We start from the raw sequence: 17,704 nt of genomic DNA on the forward strand, positions 1-17,704 counted from the left end.
CTACCGATTTCCAAAAATAAATCGCTAAGGATGAGATGCTACGGAGCCTCCTTACCCAACGAGAATACGGGACTTAATCTGGAAACTTTAAACTGTAACTTTATTAATGTGACTAAAAAAAAAAAAAAAAACTGTGACGGCCATGTTTACGAAATGGGCGAAAATTAAGTTGTCTCTCCCCACACGCCCTGGTTAAAGTCTCTCTCTCTCTCTCTCTCTCTCTCTCTCTCTCTCTCTCTCTCTCTGGGAAGGGAAGTGAACAATAGGGAAGAACGAAGATGGATGGTGGAGCTCACATACAAGTTGTCCTGAGAGAGAGAGAGAGAGAGAGAGAGAGAGAGAGAGAGAGAGAGCGGGGAAAAGAGAAAGAGCGCATCATCAGCATCCCGTAAACGCGCAAAGAGAAAATTAAAACCAGAAGACTCCATTAATTCCCGTAATTTATGCGCCAAACCCCCGGAAAAATAGAATGAGGAATGGTTAATTGCCCAGCGGCCATTACAAGACAAGGATTTTAGCGTCCAGTATTAATGTTTAGTCGTGAAAATTGCACGGTCTTCGCGGGAGGCGGGGTTCGGCGCCTGGACTCAATTTCGGCGCGGTTGGAGTTGGTGAAAATGGAAACAGAGGATTATTTTGGGTTTTGTTTTTCTCGACTTCTTCAGTACGATAACGTCAATTTCATTTTATACTTATTATTGTATTTTATTCTACCTCCTACCACGTGATTTTAACTCGGCGTCTGGCTCAGTTTCAGAGAGGTTGGAAATTGGCGAAAAATGTAACATCTGCGATTTTTGATATTTTGTTGCTTGTTTAGTACGATGGCGTCTTTTGTATTTTATTGTTTTTATTTATTTATTTATTTTTGCTACCGCCAGATTATCTTATTCGGTGTCTAGTTCAATTATGTCGACATGTTAGTGAAATTGGAATCTGTGAATTCTTTCGGGTCTTTGTTTTTATCGCTTTCTCTTACGATAGGTTAAGACGCCTTCTGCTTTATTTCCAGATTTATATTATTTATCTTCCAACCAAATAATTATATTCTATTCTTTTCTCTCAGTTTCCACGAGTTGGCCAAATAGGAAGAGTAAGATTTTCATTTTTTTTTTTTCCTATTGCTGCCACATGATATTACTCGGTGCCTCTCTCTCAGTTCCGGCGCGGTTGGAGGTTGGCGAAATGTAAGCGAAGGAATATTTCTGTTTCTGTTATTAATCTCTTTGCTCTCTAGACATCTTTTAAATAATATTCTTGTTACGGTCAAAGGATTCTATTCAGTTTAGGAAAGACTTGGGGACCGAAAGCGTAAGGAACATCCTCCACCGACCCCCTTCACAACCAGTTTGTTGCTGGTGAGTGACGCCTTCCCGTGCTGGCACTGATATACCCGAGCCGCTCTGCTGCCAGGTTGTATAAACGTCCCTCAACTCCTCTGTCGTCTGGAAGGAGGATGGTGGACTCCGGGAGAAGGCAATTTCAGCCTGCTGTTCACCAGGCTGACATTCAGCTGAGCCTAGTGCTGCAGTAGAAACAACAGCAACAAGAGCAACAACAACAACAACAAAATATTTCTCCCCAACAGGTGAATTACATCGTCTGGGGAAAGTAGGTATTTCATTTTAAGAACTGATTTTACTGTACTGAGAGGGTAATTTAATCTAGTACAACCTAAATATACAGCGTAATATACTGAGTGTATGCAAAATAATATATATACCGGTATATATATATATATATATATATATGCCCTAAGTTTACAAACCGGCTGTTAAAAGTACCGGTAGTTCAAATTCCGCATGGCATCCGCAGTGTACAGTTGGTGATCAAATAAGTCTGACGGAACCTCAAAACGGATTTCTAAACATGCCAGTGGGTGGCGCTCCCCCACTCATATTATATCCTCTCACGTTTTGGATACAAAAATATTGTGAAGTTGGACGGATATTCCTTTGATCAGGTTATCTGTATAGTCTGTATTAAGACTCGCTCGGCTCGTATACGGGAACATCGGTGTGGTACAAGGACATGATTCTCTACACGCCCCACACGCTGCCTACTCTGTGCATGAAGAAAGTGTTGCCATCATCCAGTAATGGGTTTATCTCTCCTGGTTGACGGGGTGGCCCTCAACAGAATCAAATCGTGCAATAAGGTAACCTAAATAAACTTCGCAAGTGCCATCCCCGTACTCAAACACTTGATGGGGTCTGTATGGACTTAAACGAGATTACCCAAGATATATCAAGTAGATGTCATACTCAGATAATGTTGTTCCTTTCGAGGATGCTACCACCACCACCACCACTAACATCATCAGTATCGACACCATCACTATCATCATTAGTATCATCACCACCACTACCATCATCAGTATCACCACCATCACCACCATCATCACTATCAACAACACTTTTCATCGCCATCACTATCATCATCGAATCACTATTATCAACCTTCTGCTGTTGATTATTTCAAGAGATAAAATAATCTTTGGGTTGGTTGTCGTTTCTTTCCTTACTCTCCATCACGCTGTTTTGCAGCCTTGAGGTTCCTAGTATCGTCTGAGGGGCGCCGGCCAGACAGAGGGGAGGGGGGTCAGGGGATGGGGGGAGGAAAAGGAGGATGGGGGAGGATTAGTGGGCGCCGGTGATATACGCGCGTGGGAGGATCTAAAGGGGGGGGGGGAATAGAGGGGCTATAGGGGAGTCTGCAGGGGACGGGGAAGTGGGGAGGGTATATGGAGGATGGAAGGATCAGGAATGGATAGGTTACGTGTTCCAAAGGAGGAGAAAGGAGTGAACTACGGTGAGAGGTAAGCAATACAGGGATAGTATATGTTGGGGAATATGTGAGGGTATAAAGTAGTGGATACGTGAGGAAGCGAGGGAGAATGTAGGGGGTGGGAGTAGCGCAGGGATACAATACACAAGGCAGGGAAGTGTAGCGTGAAGGTGAGGAAGTATATACCGATGCACGATGGAGGAATATGTGAGGGTGAGGGTGAGGGTGGGAAGATTATGTAAGGTGGTGGAGAGGAAGGCATGATATAGCTGTAAAGGGCTGAAATAGACAAGTCTGTAGGATGGAAGTAGGTACAGGGGTGCAGGGTGGAAGGAGAAGGACTGATGGCCGGATTTTTTTTTTTTTTTTTTTTTTTTTTTTTTTTTTTTTGCGTGGGGGGGACTGTGACTGAAATATTCGCAAGCCTGAATGTTGAGTGGAGTTGTGGGTCATTTCTACTGGGCACTAATGATATTTCTTCTCCATATTTGCTGGACTTTTTGCTGTCTCTGATCATACAAACCTCATTTAGTACAGTGGGATTGTTATGGCGATGATGACGACGAGTGGGGACCGCAGAGAGAGAAAGAGAGAGAGAGAGAGAGAGAGAGAGGAATGGGTGAGGATGAGTGGTAAAGGCAGTAGCGAAAGGTAAGCAGTTGTAGGGCAAGGGGGATAGAGAGTATGGGACTTGGGCATTACGGAATGGGGCAGTATAGCCTAGTGTGGAGTGGTGTGGGGGGAGGTGGGAAGTACAGAGGGGAGGAAATATAAGGAGTATGAGCATGTTGGGGAGGTCGTGTAGGATGAGGAAGTTTACCACCAACATTAGCTATACATTACAAAGTGTGTGAGAAGGGTGGGGAAATATGTGAGGAGTGGGGGGGGGGTTGTATGGAGTAGGGAATATGTGAAGCTACTGGGTGACGAAATGTGTCAGGGGGTAAGGAAGAGTTGGATGGGGAGTGTGTGAGGGTGTAGGAGGATTTTCTGAGGGGTATGGGTATGGGGTGGAAGACTACGTGAGGAGGGCTGTGTAGGAAGAGGGAGTATATGGGCGGGATTGTGTAGTCTAATGCAGGGTGGAGAGGGTATTTGAGGGGGTGAATGCAGTATGGGGTGCAGGAGTACGTAAGGCAGAGGGAGAGTAGGATAGTGTGTGTGTGTGTGTGTGTGTGTGTGTGTGTGTGTGTGTGTGTGTGTGTGTGTGTGTGTGTGTGTGTGTGTGTGTGTGTGTGTGTGTGTGTGTGTGTGTGTGTGTGTGTGTGTGTGTGTGTGTTTTAGGGGGAGGGGGGAAGGGTTTGTGTAGGGTACGAATAGGTCAGCAAAAGGGACCAGTCAGCACCAGGACATGTCACCAGGAGCATCACCATCTGTCAGCCATAAACACGGCGACGTGGCCCCGATCACCAGCACCACCACCACACCACACCACCCGTCTCCCTATTTCCTAAACTTCCCGACTTAAGCATTCACCCAGCTCACTGAACCTGCTATTTACGTGACACCGGCTCCACACCTCCCCACTCCCTTACCAAACTCACTACCAATCCCCCTTTTCCGTCGGCAAATGTTAAAGGAACTAACTTGAAAAAAAAAAAAAAAAAAAAAAAAAGACAGTCCAAGCCAGTCAGCGTTTCTCCTCCTGTCAGCACCTGAAATACCACCTCGGTCAGTCAGGGAAATTAATTATATTTTTCTTACATCGTTACTATTACTACACATAAATTCTCTTCACCGCCAATGCCTCTTAATAATTCAATTCCTTCTTCTTTTATTATCACTGCATATAAAGTCTTCAAAATTAAACAACTATATGGTGTAAACAGTTGTTGGGTTACGAGGGGAAGATCGACAGTAGGATGGAAAGGTGAAATGCAGGAGTGCATGATGAAGGGAGGCTTGGAATGGCGAGAGGGAAGCCTGATATATATAATGGAGGCGGCTTGGAGTGCATGATGGAGAGGGTTTGGAGTGCATGATGAAGGGCTTGGAGTGCATGATGAACGGCTTGAAGAGCATGAAGGAGTAAGGCTTGGAATGTATGATGAAGGGAGACTTGGAGTAGCCTATATGAGAGAGGAAACCTTAGCGTGGCATGGAATTCTGATGGAGAACCTGGAGACATCTTTGCTGCGGTCACAGGAGTTGAAGTCTAGCGATGTGCGTCTGGCAATGAACAGATCGACGAAATATTGCTTTGACAGACGGGTATAATATTGCTTTGGGATAGACTGGTAGAACACTGGTTTTGGAGAGACGTAGAATAATGCTTTTGGACATTTACTCGTAATTTTAAACTCCTTCACTAAGAAAGGTCTTCCCTAAAATGAATAGTCTCTGGCGTTGGCTGCTATGGTTGTGAATTTGGTAGACCGTTCTAAATACTTCCCCATGAAAATGTCTCCTCCCTTAAGATGAAGATAGTATGTTGGTGGTGACAAAAACAGAATAAGAAGTTATCGTACTGAACGACTGAAGGAGTGAAATCTCTGTAATTCTACCACATAACTCATTTCAAAGGTGTATCAGACTCCATGGTATTATATTACTCGCCCGCGTCGCTAAATCTCTGCTGCCTTCCGTTTGTAGATAAATTTTAGCATTTATTCCACTTTACACTTCAAAGAATTATTAGACTTTGAGATGACTAAAAGAATGTACCGATGAGATGGTACAATATCCCTTAGCTAACCTATCAATTCCATCGATATCATTTTTTTTTCCCCGCCTACAAGTTATCAGCTTCGTCGCTATAATCCGTCCCTCCTTCCATCATTAACATCCTCCACATTCCAGTTCAATCTTTATTATCTTCAGATGTCTCCAAGAAAGCATGAATGATTAAGACGGAATGATATTGCTCACTCGATCTTTCTATCTTCCCGGCAAATCTTTTTCCCTTGGAGTTGATGGCCTAGGCGATCTCTTAGCCTAGCCCTGCATAATAGAAGACCCCCGGCCACCATCTCTATTTATATGCAAATTTCTTTACCTCTCGACCTCGCCAAGCATCCACATGTTGCTGGGAGGGACACAGAGTTTTTTGATGAGCTAATTTACTATTTTTACCCACATTTAAAAATTTACTCTGTTTACGCTTATTTATTCATCTACTCTTATTAATCTACTCTATTTACGCTTATTTATTCAACTAGTCTGTTTACGAGTATTTCTTAATCGATTCTCTACGCTTATTGATTCATCTACTCTGTTTACGTGTATTTTTTTAATTTACGGTTTGTACGCATAAATTTCAGTCTACCCCATTTACGCTTAGGTTATTTCTCACTCTACTCTGTTTAGGCTTATTTATTAATCGACTCTGCCTGTGAATATTTTTAATCCACCGTGTTTACGCAAATTTTTTAACTCTACGCTAATACACCTTTACTCGTACTTTATGTTACTCAGTCTATTTACATAATTTATTTAAATCCTCACATGCCAAGGGCAACTCAGATAATACGATGTAGCTAATGCCAGACGATTTATTCAGCTGAGTGAGAAAGGCCCGAAAGTGTTAATACCGCCCCTTTAAAGCTCTCACGGTCAAGACAACTCTAGTATTCTGTACCAACTTACCCCAGACGATTTTATTTAGCAGAGTGGTATATAGAAGCCCGAGAGTGTTAAGTAAGCGAACACAACTGGGTTGGGGTGATATTCTGACCTGAAATAAAGCGTCTGGCGTGGGCTGAAATGAAATACACATCTCTCGATTCTCCAGTCAAGTAAAACAAGATAATATGCTCTTTTCACCTTAACCTGGCCCAGATTTTCGTCCTGAGGTTTACTTCACGAGCTTATTAATGGTAAAAGATCATCCTGCGGCCCTACATCCTTTCCACAGCACTTCTTCGTGACAAACACCATATTTTTTCAAGATATGACAATTTTTTCTCAAGTAAATGTGATGCCAATTGTTCCTGTGGCAGGTTTCTATGAGCTCAATTGTCTGACGTTAGCTGGAAAAAGTCACAAGATTTGTAATTCGCGGTCGCAAGGTTTGTATCACTGCCTGGCCATAGAAGTAAACGTAGGCAAACAAGAGTTGTTGTTGTTGTTGTTGCTTTTGATAACCTACCCCAATCCGTCTGGCCGAGTAGACCCTTTAACCACATGCAAGCAACCGCTTCTGCATGGCCATCCCGTGTAGTGAACCGAAGTACCTTTGCGGCTTACAGTGCCTCGTTGCAGCGAATAATAAAAGTGACAAGAAGGAAAAAGAGACATAGGAAGAGACGAGATCAGACACAGAGACAGAATGATAAAGGTGAAGGAGAAAAAAAGACAAATATGGGAACAAAGAAAATGTGAATTATATAGGAGATCAATGAGAAACTTAAACAACGGTACAAAAAAAAAAATGGAGGAACAAAGAACTAGAAAAATAAAGCAACACACAAGAGGAAAACCGAAGAAAAAAGGAAAAATAAAGAAAATAGAGGAACAAAGAAATCGAACGTGAATAATACAGGAACAAAGGCAAAGAGCACAAAGCTGAGGAGCAAAAGTTAAACAGGAAGTGAAAATACAAGAACGATGTAAAAGAAAAGAAATCTGAAGAACAATGAAAAAAGAACAAGGAAGTTAAGTATGGCAGAGCTGCTACTTATGATTGGCCTTATTTTCATGGCAACTTTGTCCGTATTCTCGTAGCACCTCTTCCTTAGCGATTTATTTTTGGATACAGCTGGTTAATATCGCTTTGTATGACTATGCTGAAAATGGTGGTATCGGAATGATTTAAATGACTCTGAAGAGGATAGTAAGAAGTAATGAACAAAATAATTCGCTTAGAAAGAGGTGTTAGGGAGCTTCCTTAACAGACGAGACTGGACCTTGGACGCCTGTTTTCGTACCGTGAGAAATTTCGCCACACACGCTCGGTTTTTTCTCCCTAGGATGATAAGCTCACTCTGTTCATCTTCCTCACATCGTACCTAACATTCATAGCCTCACCTAACCCAACATAACCTAAACCCAACAGTCTCGTTTAACCAGACCTAACATAATCTAACATCCTAACTTAATGTAACCTAGCCCAGCTTATCGTAAAGTAACGTAACGTAACCGAACACTACCAGCCTCAACTAACTTAACTCATCCTAACCTAACCTAATCTTAACGGCTTTATTTCATCTAACTTGCCTAACCCAACAAAAATAATCGAACAGCCTAACTAGCTAAATCTAACCTAACCTTGCCTAACTTGACCTAACCTAACCTAACAATAACAGCCTCAGCTAACTTAACCTAACTTATCTTAACGTAACCAAATCTTATCAACTTTACTTAACCTGACCTAATTTACTTTAACCTAACCTACCTAACCCAAGCCAACCTAAGCTACAGCGTCTTCTAACCTCACGTCATCCCACCTCACCTCATCTCACTTACCCTGGCTTATCCAAGAGTTTCACCTAACACAGCCACACCCCACTTCGCTCCACCTCACCTAACCTAACAACACAGCTTTACCTAACCTAACCTAATGACCTCGCCCAACCTAACAGCCGCATGTAACCTAAACTAGACCCCCCTCAGAAAAGTAAATACATAAATAAAACCATAAATAAAATAAAATAAAGGTAAATACAAGATTAATCTCCTATCTCATCCACCCGGGGCATTCCGTAACTGTGAGAAGCCAGAATATAGCCATGAAACTGGAAGGAGTGCCAGGCGCCATCCCAAGACATTCATTATAGATTGAGAGAAGTTCACCATTAATGTTGTAGGACCCCCCAAGGCACGCCAGACTGGGTGTGCGGGGCGGGGGATGAGAAGCAGGCCAGGACAAAGGGTGAGATAAATATGGTAAAAATAATAATGTGTAGCAAAAGACTTATTCACTGGCAATAATTTGGGTGATTTTTTAGTGTGTGGGGGAGGGGTTTTGTGTGTGTGTGTGTGTGTGTGTGTGTGTGTGTGTGTGTGTGTGTGTGTGTGTGTGTGTGTGTGTGTGTTCTATCTGACGTATGTTATATTAAAGAACGACCGATTGATAGCTTAATACTAAATCCAATTGATAATACAAGTACAAAGGTATTTAAGAACCTTAGGTAACAGTCACACTTCTTATAACACCGACTGCCTTCATTTGTATTAGCACCACAAACGCAAGAAATTAAGAGTATACGAGCACACGCGAAGGTGAAAATCTTAGTCACTGCTATCATACCAATCCCCGGTGGATGGCTGAGAGAATTAACAATATCATTCAAGCTCATGAACAAAAAATAAAGAAAGAAAGCACCCCGACAAGAGAGAGTTAAGGAACGCGATGCTCTTGTTTGAATATAATGCACCTGAGCGTAAGCAAATGAGTAAAACGTTGCCATCGGGGGGCCAATAAGGGTTTACATCTGAGGATAGGTTGGGGGTTTATTGCTCACATAATGCCACTCAGGGCAGGGTGTGGATGATCAACTTTGCTTTAAAGGTTGGGACTGAGTTTCTAGCCGCGGACCCCTACGATTCTGATGAGGTAGAAAAGGCCTGGATGACGGATGGATGGAACTTCACGAGGATGATCTCTTTCTTATCTTTATTCATGTTGCTGCTTAATGATTTCACTCGGCCTGGGAGAATCCCGTCAAATGAACGATATAAAAAAAAAGTTTCTCCTTACCTGAACACAATCATGTACGGTAACTACAACAAGAAAAATATATACTGCAGACCATCGTACCGAAAGGTTAATATTCACACACTATATAGTAAAAAACAATAGTGACCTCTAAACCCACTATAACGAAGGAATTTCACATAGCTAAAACGAAGCTGGATAACCTAATACTGTATTATATATTATTTATTTATTTATTTATATTGACTCCCCACCCCAAGCAGTCTGTCCTTTCACTACAGTGATGTCTTTTTAGTTCCAATTTGCTGCTTCCAAACTTGGGGAAGACTCCCTTGCAGTGCAAGGTGTTGCCCTGATTTAAGTAAAAAATAATTATCTTATTGAAACTACTGAACACAAAAAGTTTGGTTCAGGTAACATTCAGTACATCTAATTAAAACAAGTATGAGGGTAAGCACGCTGGGAGAGAAACGGAAATGAGGAAATACAGAATTAAGGAAGCGGGGAGATGAAGCGACTGGACGTACTGTACAGCAGATAAAATAAAAACGTGCGTGTGTGTGTGTGTGTGTGTGTGTGTGTGTGTGAGAGAGAGAGAGAGAGAGAGAGAGAGAGAGAGAGGCGCACAAACTGACTGACTGGCGCACACACACACACACACACACACACACACACACACACACACACACGGTGTCCGAACAAAAGCTCGCGAGGAGAAAAGCGCCCTAGGACAAAAGCCCCCTAGGATAAAAGCCCCTATAACAAGACCTAAAACAAAAGCCCGTGAGGCTAGGTTAGATCAGTGTAAGGTTGCTGTTGGTTAGGTAATTTTACGTTAAGTTACATACGTTTTGATAAGTTAGTTTGATCTGGTGAGAGTGAGTTGTTCTGTAGATTAGGTCAGGTTAGGTGAGATAAGGTAAGCTTAGTATAAGTTAGATTAGTTTAGATTGTTAAATAGCCAAGGTACGGCTAGGTTTGGTAAGGTACAGTTAGGTTACATTTGGTATGGTACGATTAGGTTTGGTTAGATTAGGCAGGGTTAGTTAGGTTGGTCTAGGTTAGGTTTCATGAACGGAGCTTATTTCCAAGGGGCTCTCGCCCTAAAGGGTTTTTACCTTTGTGGGCTTTTGTCCTACACTCCAGACAGACAGACAAACGAAGAGACAAACAGACAGACAGACTCTGACACGGAAATGTAAGGAAAAAGAGAAACAGAAGAAGACAGTTAATTAGCGACACAGGGACACACGGAGGAAAAAAAAAAAAAGATAGACACAGAGAGCTAAGGAGAAAGAGAGGGAGAGAGAATGGAAAGACTAGCCCCAGGGGAGGGCCTGAGGCTGAGAGAGGGGCAAATCAAATTACTGGCCAATAAGGGAGTGAGGGGCGCTCTCTCTCCCCCTAGGCTTCAAGGGGGAAGGGAAAGGGGGAAAGGTGGGGGTTGGGTATGTGATATGGGGAAGGATGTGACAGGGGTGGGGTGAGAGGGGGAGTGAGTGGGAGGATGTGACTGGGGAAAGAATGAGGGTGTGTGTGACTGGAGTGGAGAGTGAGATGGGGGATTATGTGGCAAGTGGAAGGATTGGAGAAGGAACTGAAAGAGGTAGAGAGTAAGTGACATTAAGAAAAGGAATACCGTATGCCTGTATTTATTACGAAAAAAAAGTACTGTTCAGTGTTATTCTCATTTTAATCTATGAATCAGTAAGTTGATTTTGGAACTCAAACTTTAATGGAAAATGTTAAGTAAAACATGTAAAGCAGATACTGACCAGGCAGAGCAGATCATCCTTCCAACTGGTTACACAGACGGTCATTCAGTAGGTCACAGAGGTAACTCAGACAAGCGCGAGGAAGACAGAGAGCGACTGAGGTGGCTAGAAATTGCTGGTATTACATGAACAGGCTAACAGTCTAAAGTCAGTGTGGAGAAAGTATATAGATGATGATGACAGTGATGAAGATAATGGATGTGGTAATTGAGAGGGAATGAGGACAGTAAGAAGTAAGGGTTGGGATGTGGAGTGAGTAGGGGAGGTAAGTGAGTGATGGGGGCTAGGGAGTGAAGGAGGTAGGGAGTAAAGAATTATTTAATGAGGGAGATGGGCAGTGGGCGAGGAAAGGGAGTGAGGGGTAGGGAATGAAGGATAGGGAGTGATGGGTAAGAAGTGATGGGTAGGGAGTTAGGGGTAGGGTGTGAGGAGTAGGGAGAACAGGGGTAGGAAGTAAGTGATACATCCTCTAAGGTTCCAAGGAGCAGCAAGGAAGGCAGGAATGTGGGCGAAGGAAGCGACGGGATAAGAAGTGAGGGAAGAGTAAGAAATAAAGCGGGGGAAGGGATGAGAGAGGCCGAGGTAGGGGGTTGTGAAGCCCGGTACCTCCCGTGGGTTCCTGACGAGAGAGAGAGAGAGAGAGAGAGAGAGAGAGAGAGGGGGGGGGATGAGAATGGAAAAGAAACAGTGAAGGGGAGTGAGACGAGGGAGAGATGGTGGGGGGGGGAGGAAGGTGGAGATGAAAAGAGTGGGTGAAAGAAGGGCGGGTGAGGGTGTTGATTTCATTTCCATCCCACCACCGTCTTCATTATCACCGTCCCGACCCATTCCATCCCCCCTCTCCCGCCGGCTTGTTTCTCAGAGTAAAGCTTTGATTGATTCTGCCCCTTACTGGTTGCGAGGGTTGTGCCATTTTCTGCCATTACCTCTGGACAGCTTAATTCATACCGTACACATCGATGGGACACTCCGAAGCGGTGTAAAATCATCCGGCGGTAACCAAAATTATAACTATATACTATAAATTCAATCACACACACACACATACACACACACACACACACACATATACAGTATATATATATATATATATATATATATATATATATATATATATATATATATATATATATATATGAATCCCAATACATTCCTTAAAACTAAAGCAAACTAACTTACGGTGATTAGAATGACAGTTAATATTGATGAGAGTAACAACATTTCACGCTCTTTTATTAAAAAAAATGCGATACGATAATGACGATTTAAGAATAGGTAGTATAGAGTAGTTATGGTTATCAGGAATCAGATAAATATCGGGATTTTATAGTGATTACTCAAGAATTTCAGTACTGAAGACGTACCGGTATCAAAATGTCACGGTAATACACGCGAAAAACCGTTTAAAGATTATAATATACCACTACGGTACGTCCGGATTCGTCGCTTTAGCAAATTACCCTACATCTCTCAAATGTGACTCTCCATCTCCCTAGTATCCAGTCACTACCTATTATCCAGTCACTAGCTACCTACTACTCAGTCTGTTATCGAGTCACTACCTATTTTCCAGTCACTGCCTATTATCCAGTCACCGCCTATTATCCAGTTTTTATCTATTATCTTGCCGCTACCTATTATCCAGTCAGTACGGTACCTATTATCGTCACTACCTATTATCCAGCCAGTACGGTACCTATTATCCAGTCACTACCTATTATCCAGTCACTACCTATTATCCAATCGCTATTTTTTAATCTGCCTATTATCAAGTCACTACCTATTATCGTCACTACCTATTATATAGTCACGAAAGGATTAAACAGTCGACCGTGTGTGAAAGTGTACGATCGTGGATTAAAAATATTTCCCATAATAAGATTAGCACCAGGACCACAAAACACGGCTCCAGTGTCTCTGTTGATCGTCCACTTAAATCTGACAGTTTCGTATTTTTGCAAATCAGTGGCAGAATAAGACTTTTTCTGTAACATTTTCATACCCTTTTTTACTAACACCATACTTCCTTGATTTATATTTTGGTACAACTCAGCATTTAAGATAATGGGAAAGCAATGCTAGGTCAAATTAAAGTGGGCAGGGCATAGAAGAAAATAATGGTTGGTTAGTCATATTAAGGCACCCTTACACAAAAAGTTTCGAAGCATGTGTCGAAGCAGGATGAAGAAGATGCAGTAGCTCGAAAACCGGTCATACAGACACGTGGATATATTCAGCAATTTAAGTAATTCGACGCGTCCATATGTTGCACACACGCACCAGCACCACGCCTCAAAACTGACCTTGTAACCTGTCCTTTAAAGCTGGTTTACACGACCCGCTTGGAGGGTTGGTGTTGAGGCGTGTGTGTGGCAGGTGGTCGCTCTCGATTATTTATCTCACCGAACATCCCGCTCGAGCAGAGGTGTTGGTGGTTCGGTCCGCCTGCCCACACGGTCAGTCATCGGGCTATCTTCGTCACCATGCGTCAACACATGGTTCGCAACAGACGAAACTGATCGTGTTGGCCTATCTTTTAACTAAGATGGCGTATGCAAGCCCTCTATTACATACATGTATACATTTATAGCCAGATGCCTTAATCTATAAGACTGTCATGACCATCAAATCCATATCGTCCTGTCCTCCACCAGCAAGCAGTCCTTCCTCCAACCCATACCACTCATTCATAACTGTGATTCCTCCCATTATTTCCGCCTGACTAAGAGCATCCCGCCGCTTGCCGCACTAAAAAATAAAAATAAAATAAAATAAAAAAAGCATTTGGCTGTATGGTTCACACTGTGATTTAAATGCAGACACACCCTTGATATTATTTAGCACTCCAAGTCACTGCATAGTACAACACGGTACAAGATAGTATAAATCTGGAGATATGTGAACTGCGGTACCAACTTAATAGACCTACACATACAAGGTGCACACATATACACCATTCCATGACACTAGGATGGATACTTATGATTCCAGTATTCGTGAGTTCCATTCAATATCGGAAGTGTTTTTGTAAATGTCTTCAAACTTAACTGAAAGTCTACTATGTATCTACATACCTAAGCTGCGTCCCCCGAAGAAAGGGCGGTAGCCGAGACAAGACGACACACTCCCAATATACTCATCCACACACACACACACATTTATTCATATCTTAGCCCCAAGGGATGTATACGTGGTTAAAAATAGATTATACGATAAGGCATGGGCTAATTTAACTCTGGTCAGTGTTACCCAAGGTTGCAGTATATGTGTTGCTGTAAGCTGCACTTATTTTTTTTTTTTTCCTTACAGGACTGACGGGGCCTACGAGTATCTTTCAGTAAAATTACGGCAAATAAGGAAAGCAGACACGCAAGCTCTATGTCCTTCAAAAAACTACGTTGCGAGTCCCTGCATCACCACCTCGCCGCAATCCCCAGCCACAAGGATGCTACTCACGGAAAACAGAGAGGTGACGCATTCGACTCTAGCCCCAAGGCAGTGTATACCTTGTTTCTGTTGTGCCTAAAGTGGGACTGGGCTATAGATGAACACCACGGACACATGACGGACGTGAGGATCGAGGAGGACTCGTGAGAAGAGAGAGAAAGCGGTGAAGAACGGGGAGCGTGAAGCCAGGAGAACAAGTAAACAAACACAGACATGCGCAAGCCTGCACTGCGTCGACTTCCTGCGGCGATTTCGGCCTATCTCGCCCTCGGGACCATAGCATCTCTAGCAAGTAAGTCACTCTCAGTAACTTCATTATTACTGCTACTTTCATGAAAGCTACTCTTATGCACAGATCTGTACTGTATTTACTATGTATCTCCGATTTCTGTTGTATTGTATAGCTCTGTTTAAGAGCTGAATTCTTTCCATTTGATTGCGACACTCCTCAGACTGAATCGGCGCTTGATGTGAACTGACGACAAATTGATTATAAAATCTGAATTCGTAACTGTAGGTTTCTACAGGAATAGACAGTATTTTACAAGAATGTGTGTGTGTGTGTGTGTGTGTGTGTGTGTGTAAAATGTACCGCATAAAGTCTGAATTAGAACTTTTCTGACGACTGTAGCTTGACCAGGTTCTTGCTAGTGCGAAATATTGCTGAAAACAGAAAGAAATCGAAATCTATCTTTCATTGCTTATACTTTAACAGAAAACATTATCTTCGAAGGAGTATATGCTAATTGTTCTTACGAGTATGAGTGTTCGATATCTTTCCTTTATTATTATTATTATTATTATTGTTACTGGCAGTAGTCGTAGTAGTAGTAGTGGCAGCAGTAGCAGTAGTATAGATCATCTGCATTTATTGAAATACATAGGTTTTATTTTTCTGAGCTATTAACCTGTCAAACGAAAAAATATATATACCGCCTTCGGGCAGTCAATAAGCACTGATCCTAAGCCTTCTTCTCTGAGGAGCTAAATCGACACTTTCAGACTCCTTCACGACGAGACTTATTCCATAAGTTGATGGAATTCGTCTGGCGCCAGCAAAAATAAGATATAAAAGCACGACATCTTTGTGAAAGGATTTGATTTCCCGTTATTTTTTTTGCAATATATATTTTTTGCCATTTCTTTGTTTTTTTTTTATTTTTTCCTTGTTACCGCTTTGTGTCCTAAGAGTGGTTTTTCTCAGACATGTTTGTAGAATTTTTTTTGAGAATAATCTTTAATTTCTCAGACTCATTTACATTTTTTACTGGTACGACAAGGATCTCTCTCTCTCTCTCTCTCTCTCTCTCTCTGCCATTGTCCCTCGTCCTCCGTTTCTTCTCTCCATCCGGATTCGCTGTTTTTCTCACTTCTATCATTTTCTATATTCAACCGCTGCCAATTCTCTCTCTCTCTCTCTCTCTCTCTCTCTCTCTCTCAACTTTTCCTCATCTGTTTTTTTTTCATTCCTCCTTTTTTCCTACATCTGTTTCTAATCATTTTCTCTCTCTCTCTCTCTCTCTCTCTCTCTCTCTCTCTCTCTCTCTCTCTCTCTCTCTCTCTCTCTCAGCTTTTCCTGATCCCGTTTTTTTTCCCATTCCTTTTCTTTCAACTTCAGTTTTCTAATCAAACACTCTCTGTCAACTTTTCCTGATCCCGTTCTTTTTCATTCCTTTTCTTTCAACTTCAGTTTTCAAATCAAACATTCTCTCTCTCGCTCTCTCTCTCTCTTTCTCTCTCTCTCTCTCTCTCTCTCTCTCTCTCTCTCTCTCTCTCTCTCTCTCTCTCTCAACTTTTCCTGATCCCGTTTTTTTTTTTCATTCCTTTTCTTTCAACTTCAGTTTTCTAATTAAACATTCTCTCTCTCTCTCTCTCTCTCTCTCTCTCTCTCTCTCTCTCTCTCTCTCTCTCTCTCTACTCCCTGCCTCACTCCCTCCACTTTCCACTCTCTCTTCCTCCCTCACTCTTTCCTTCCTCTATCCCTCTCACACTCCTTTCTCTCTCTCTTTCCCTCTCTCCTTTCCTCCCTCCTCTCTCCCGCCTCCTCTCCCTTCCCCCAAGTCGGCGCCGTACCGTGTGATCAAGATGTGACTGGTGCAATTTGTATGAGAGAGAGAGAGAGAGAGAGAGAGAGAGAGAGAGATGTGTGTGTGTGTGTGTGTGTGTGTGTGTGTGTGTGTGTGTGTGATTAGAATTAGAAACAGGAATAAATGAGGAATGAAAAGAAAACCAAATGAGGAAAAGTTAAGAGAGACAGACAGACAGACAGACAGAGACAGAGACAGACAGAGACAGAGACAGACACATTGGGGGGTGGAAAGAATATTGAAGGGAGTGAAAAAGGAGGTAAGATGGAGGAGGAGGAAGAAGTTAAAATGGAGCTATGGAATTGAACTCTGACGTATGCAGACATATTATTTAAGGGGGCAAGACAATACCCTAGAATCTAACCTCGAACAGAGTCATAAAAAAACCATAAGACCTCCATATAGAGTCAAAATCTGCTCACCATCTTCTTTAGACACAAGAGACTCGGCTTTATGGTGAAGTGGAAATTGTGGTTGTACAGTGAAGGGAGTATTTTAGATGTATAGTGAGGGGGTTATATCGGATCTATAGTGGGTTCTTTTTTTATATATCTTTGATTAATCTCCCTATTTCGAAAAGCCTCTCATGATGGAAATAGTGAATCATCTGAGGCAGCAAGTCAATCAGATACTATTAAGTTCTTGGTCTGATCGGCTTAAATAAATGTTCATGCCACGGATTATGGTCATTAAAATATAAATTAACGCCCCTCCCCCTTCCCCACTCCCTTCCCCACGACACTCTTCCCCAAGCCATTCCACCCAGCTTCCCTTCCCCCACTCCCCTCCCTCCCCAGCCTCCTTTCCCCTTCCTACTTCCCTCCCCCAAGTCCCCCCTTTTCCTCCAGTCCTCTCCTCCCCTCAGTCTCCTTTTCTCTTACTTCCACTCCCCTTCCTGCACTCTCTCACACCTTGTCTCCTTTCCTCTCTTCTCCTCTCCCTCTCCCCCACTTTCTCCCTCCACACCCTTCCCTTCTCCCCTCCCCGTATCCCTACTCCCTTCTCCACAGTTT

General features: G+C 42.6%; 1 protein-coding gene across 1 annotated transcript in view; it reads left to right on the forward strand.

The window, feature by feature from the left end:
• Positions 1-14,817: 14,817 nt before the first annotated feature.
• The window catches only part of LOC145412423 (lachesin-like), a 106,308-nt gene continuing 103,421 nt past the window's right edge, over positions 14,818-17,704 (forward strand). Inside the window, exon 1 of the mRNA XM_080282308.1 lies at positions 14,818-14,896. Coding sequence (XP_080138434.1) covers positions 14,818-14,896 — 79 coding nt within the window. The remainder of the gene's footprint in view (positions 14,897-17,704) is intronic.

The sequence above is a fragment of the Coenobita brevimanus genome, chromosome 93 (assembly GCF_032717465.1).
Source record: "Coenobita brevimanus isolate Jiangsu-jjx chromosome 93, ASM3271746v2, whole genome shotgun sequence".
Taxonomy (NCBI): domain Eukaryota; kingdom Metazoa; phylum Arthropoda; class Malacostraca; order Decapoda; family Coenobitidae; genus Coenobita; species Coenobita brevimanus.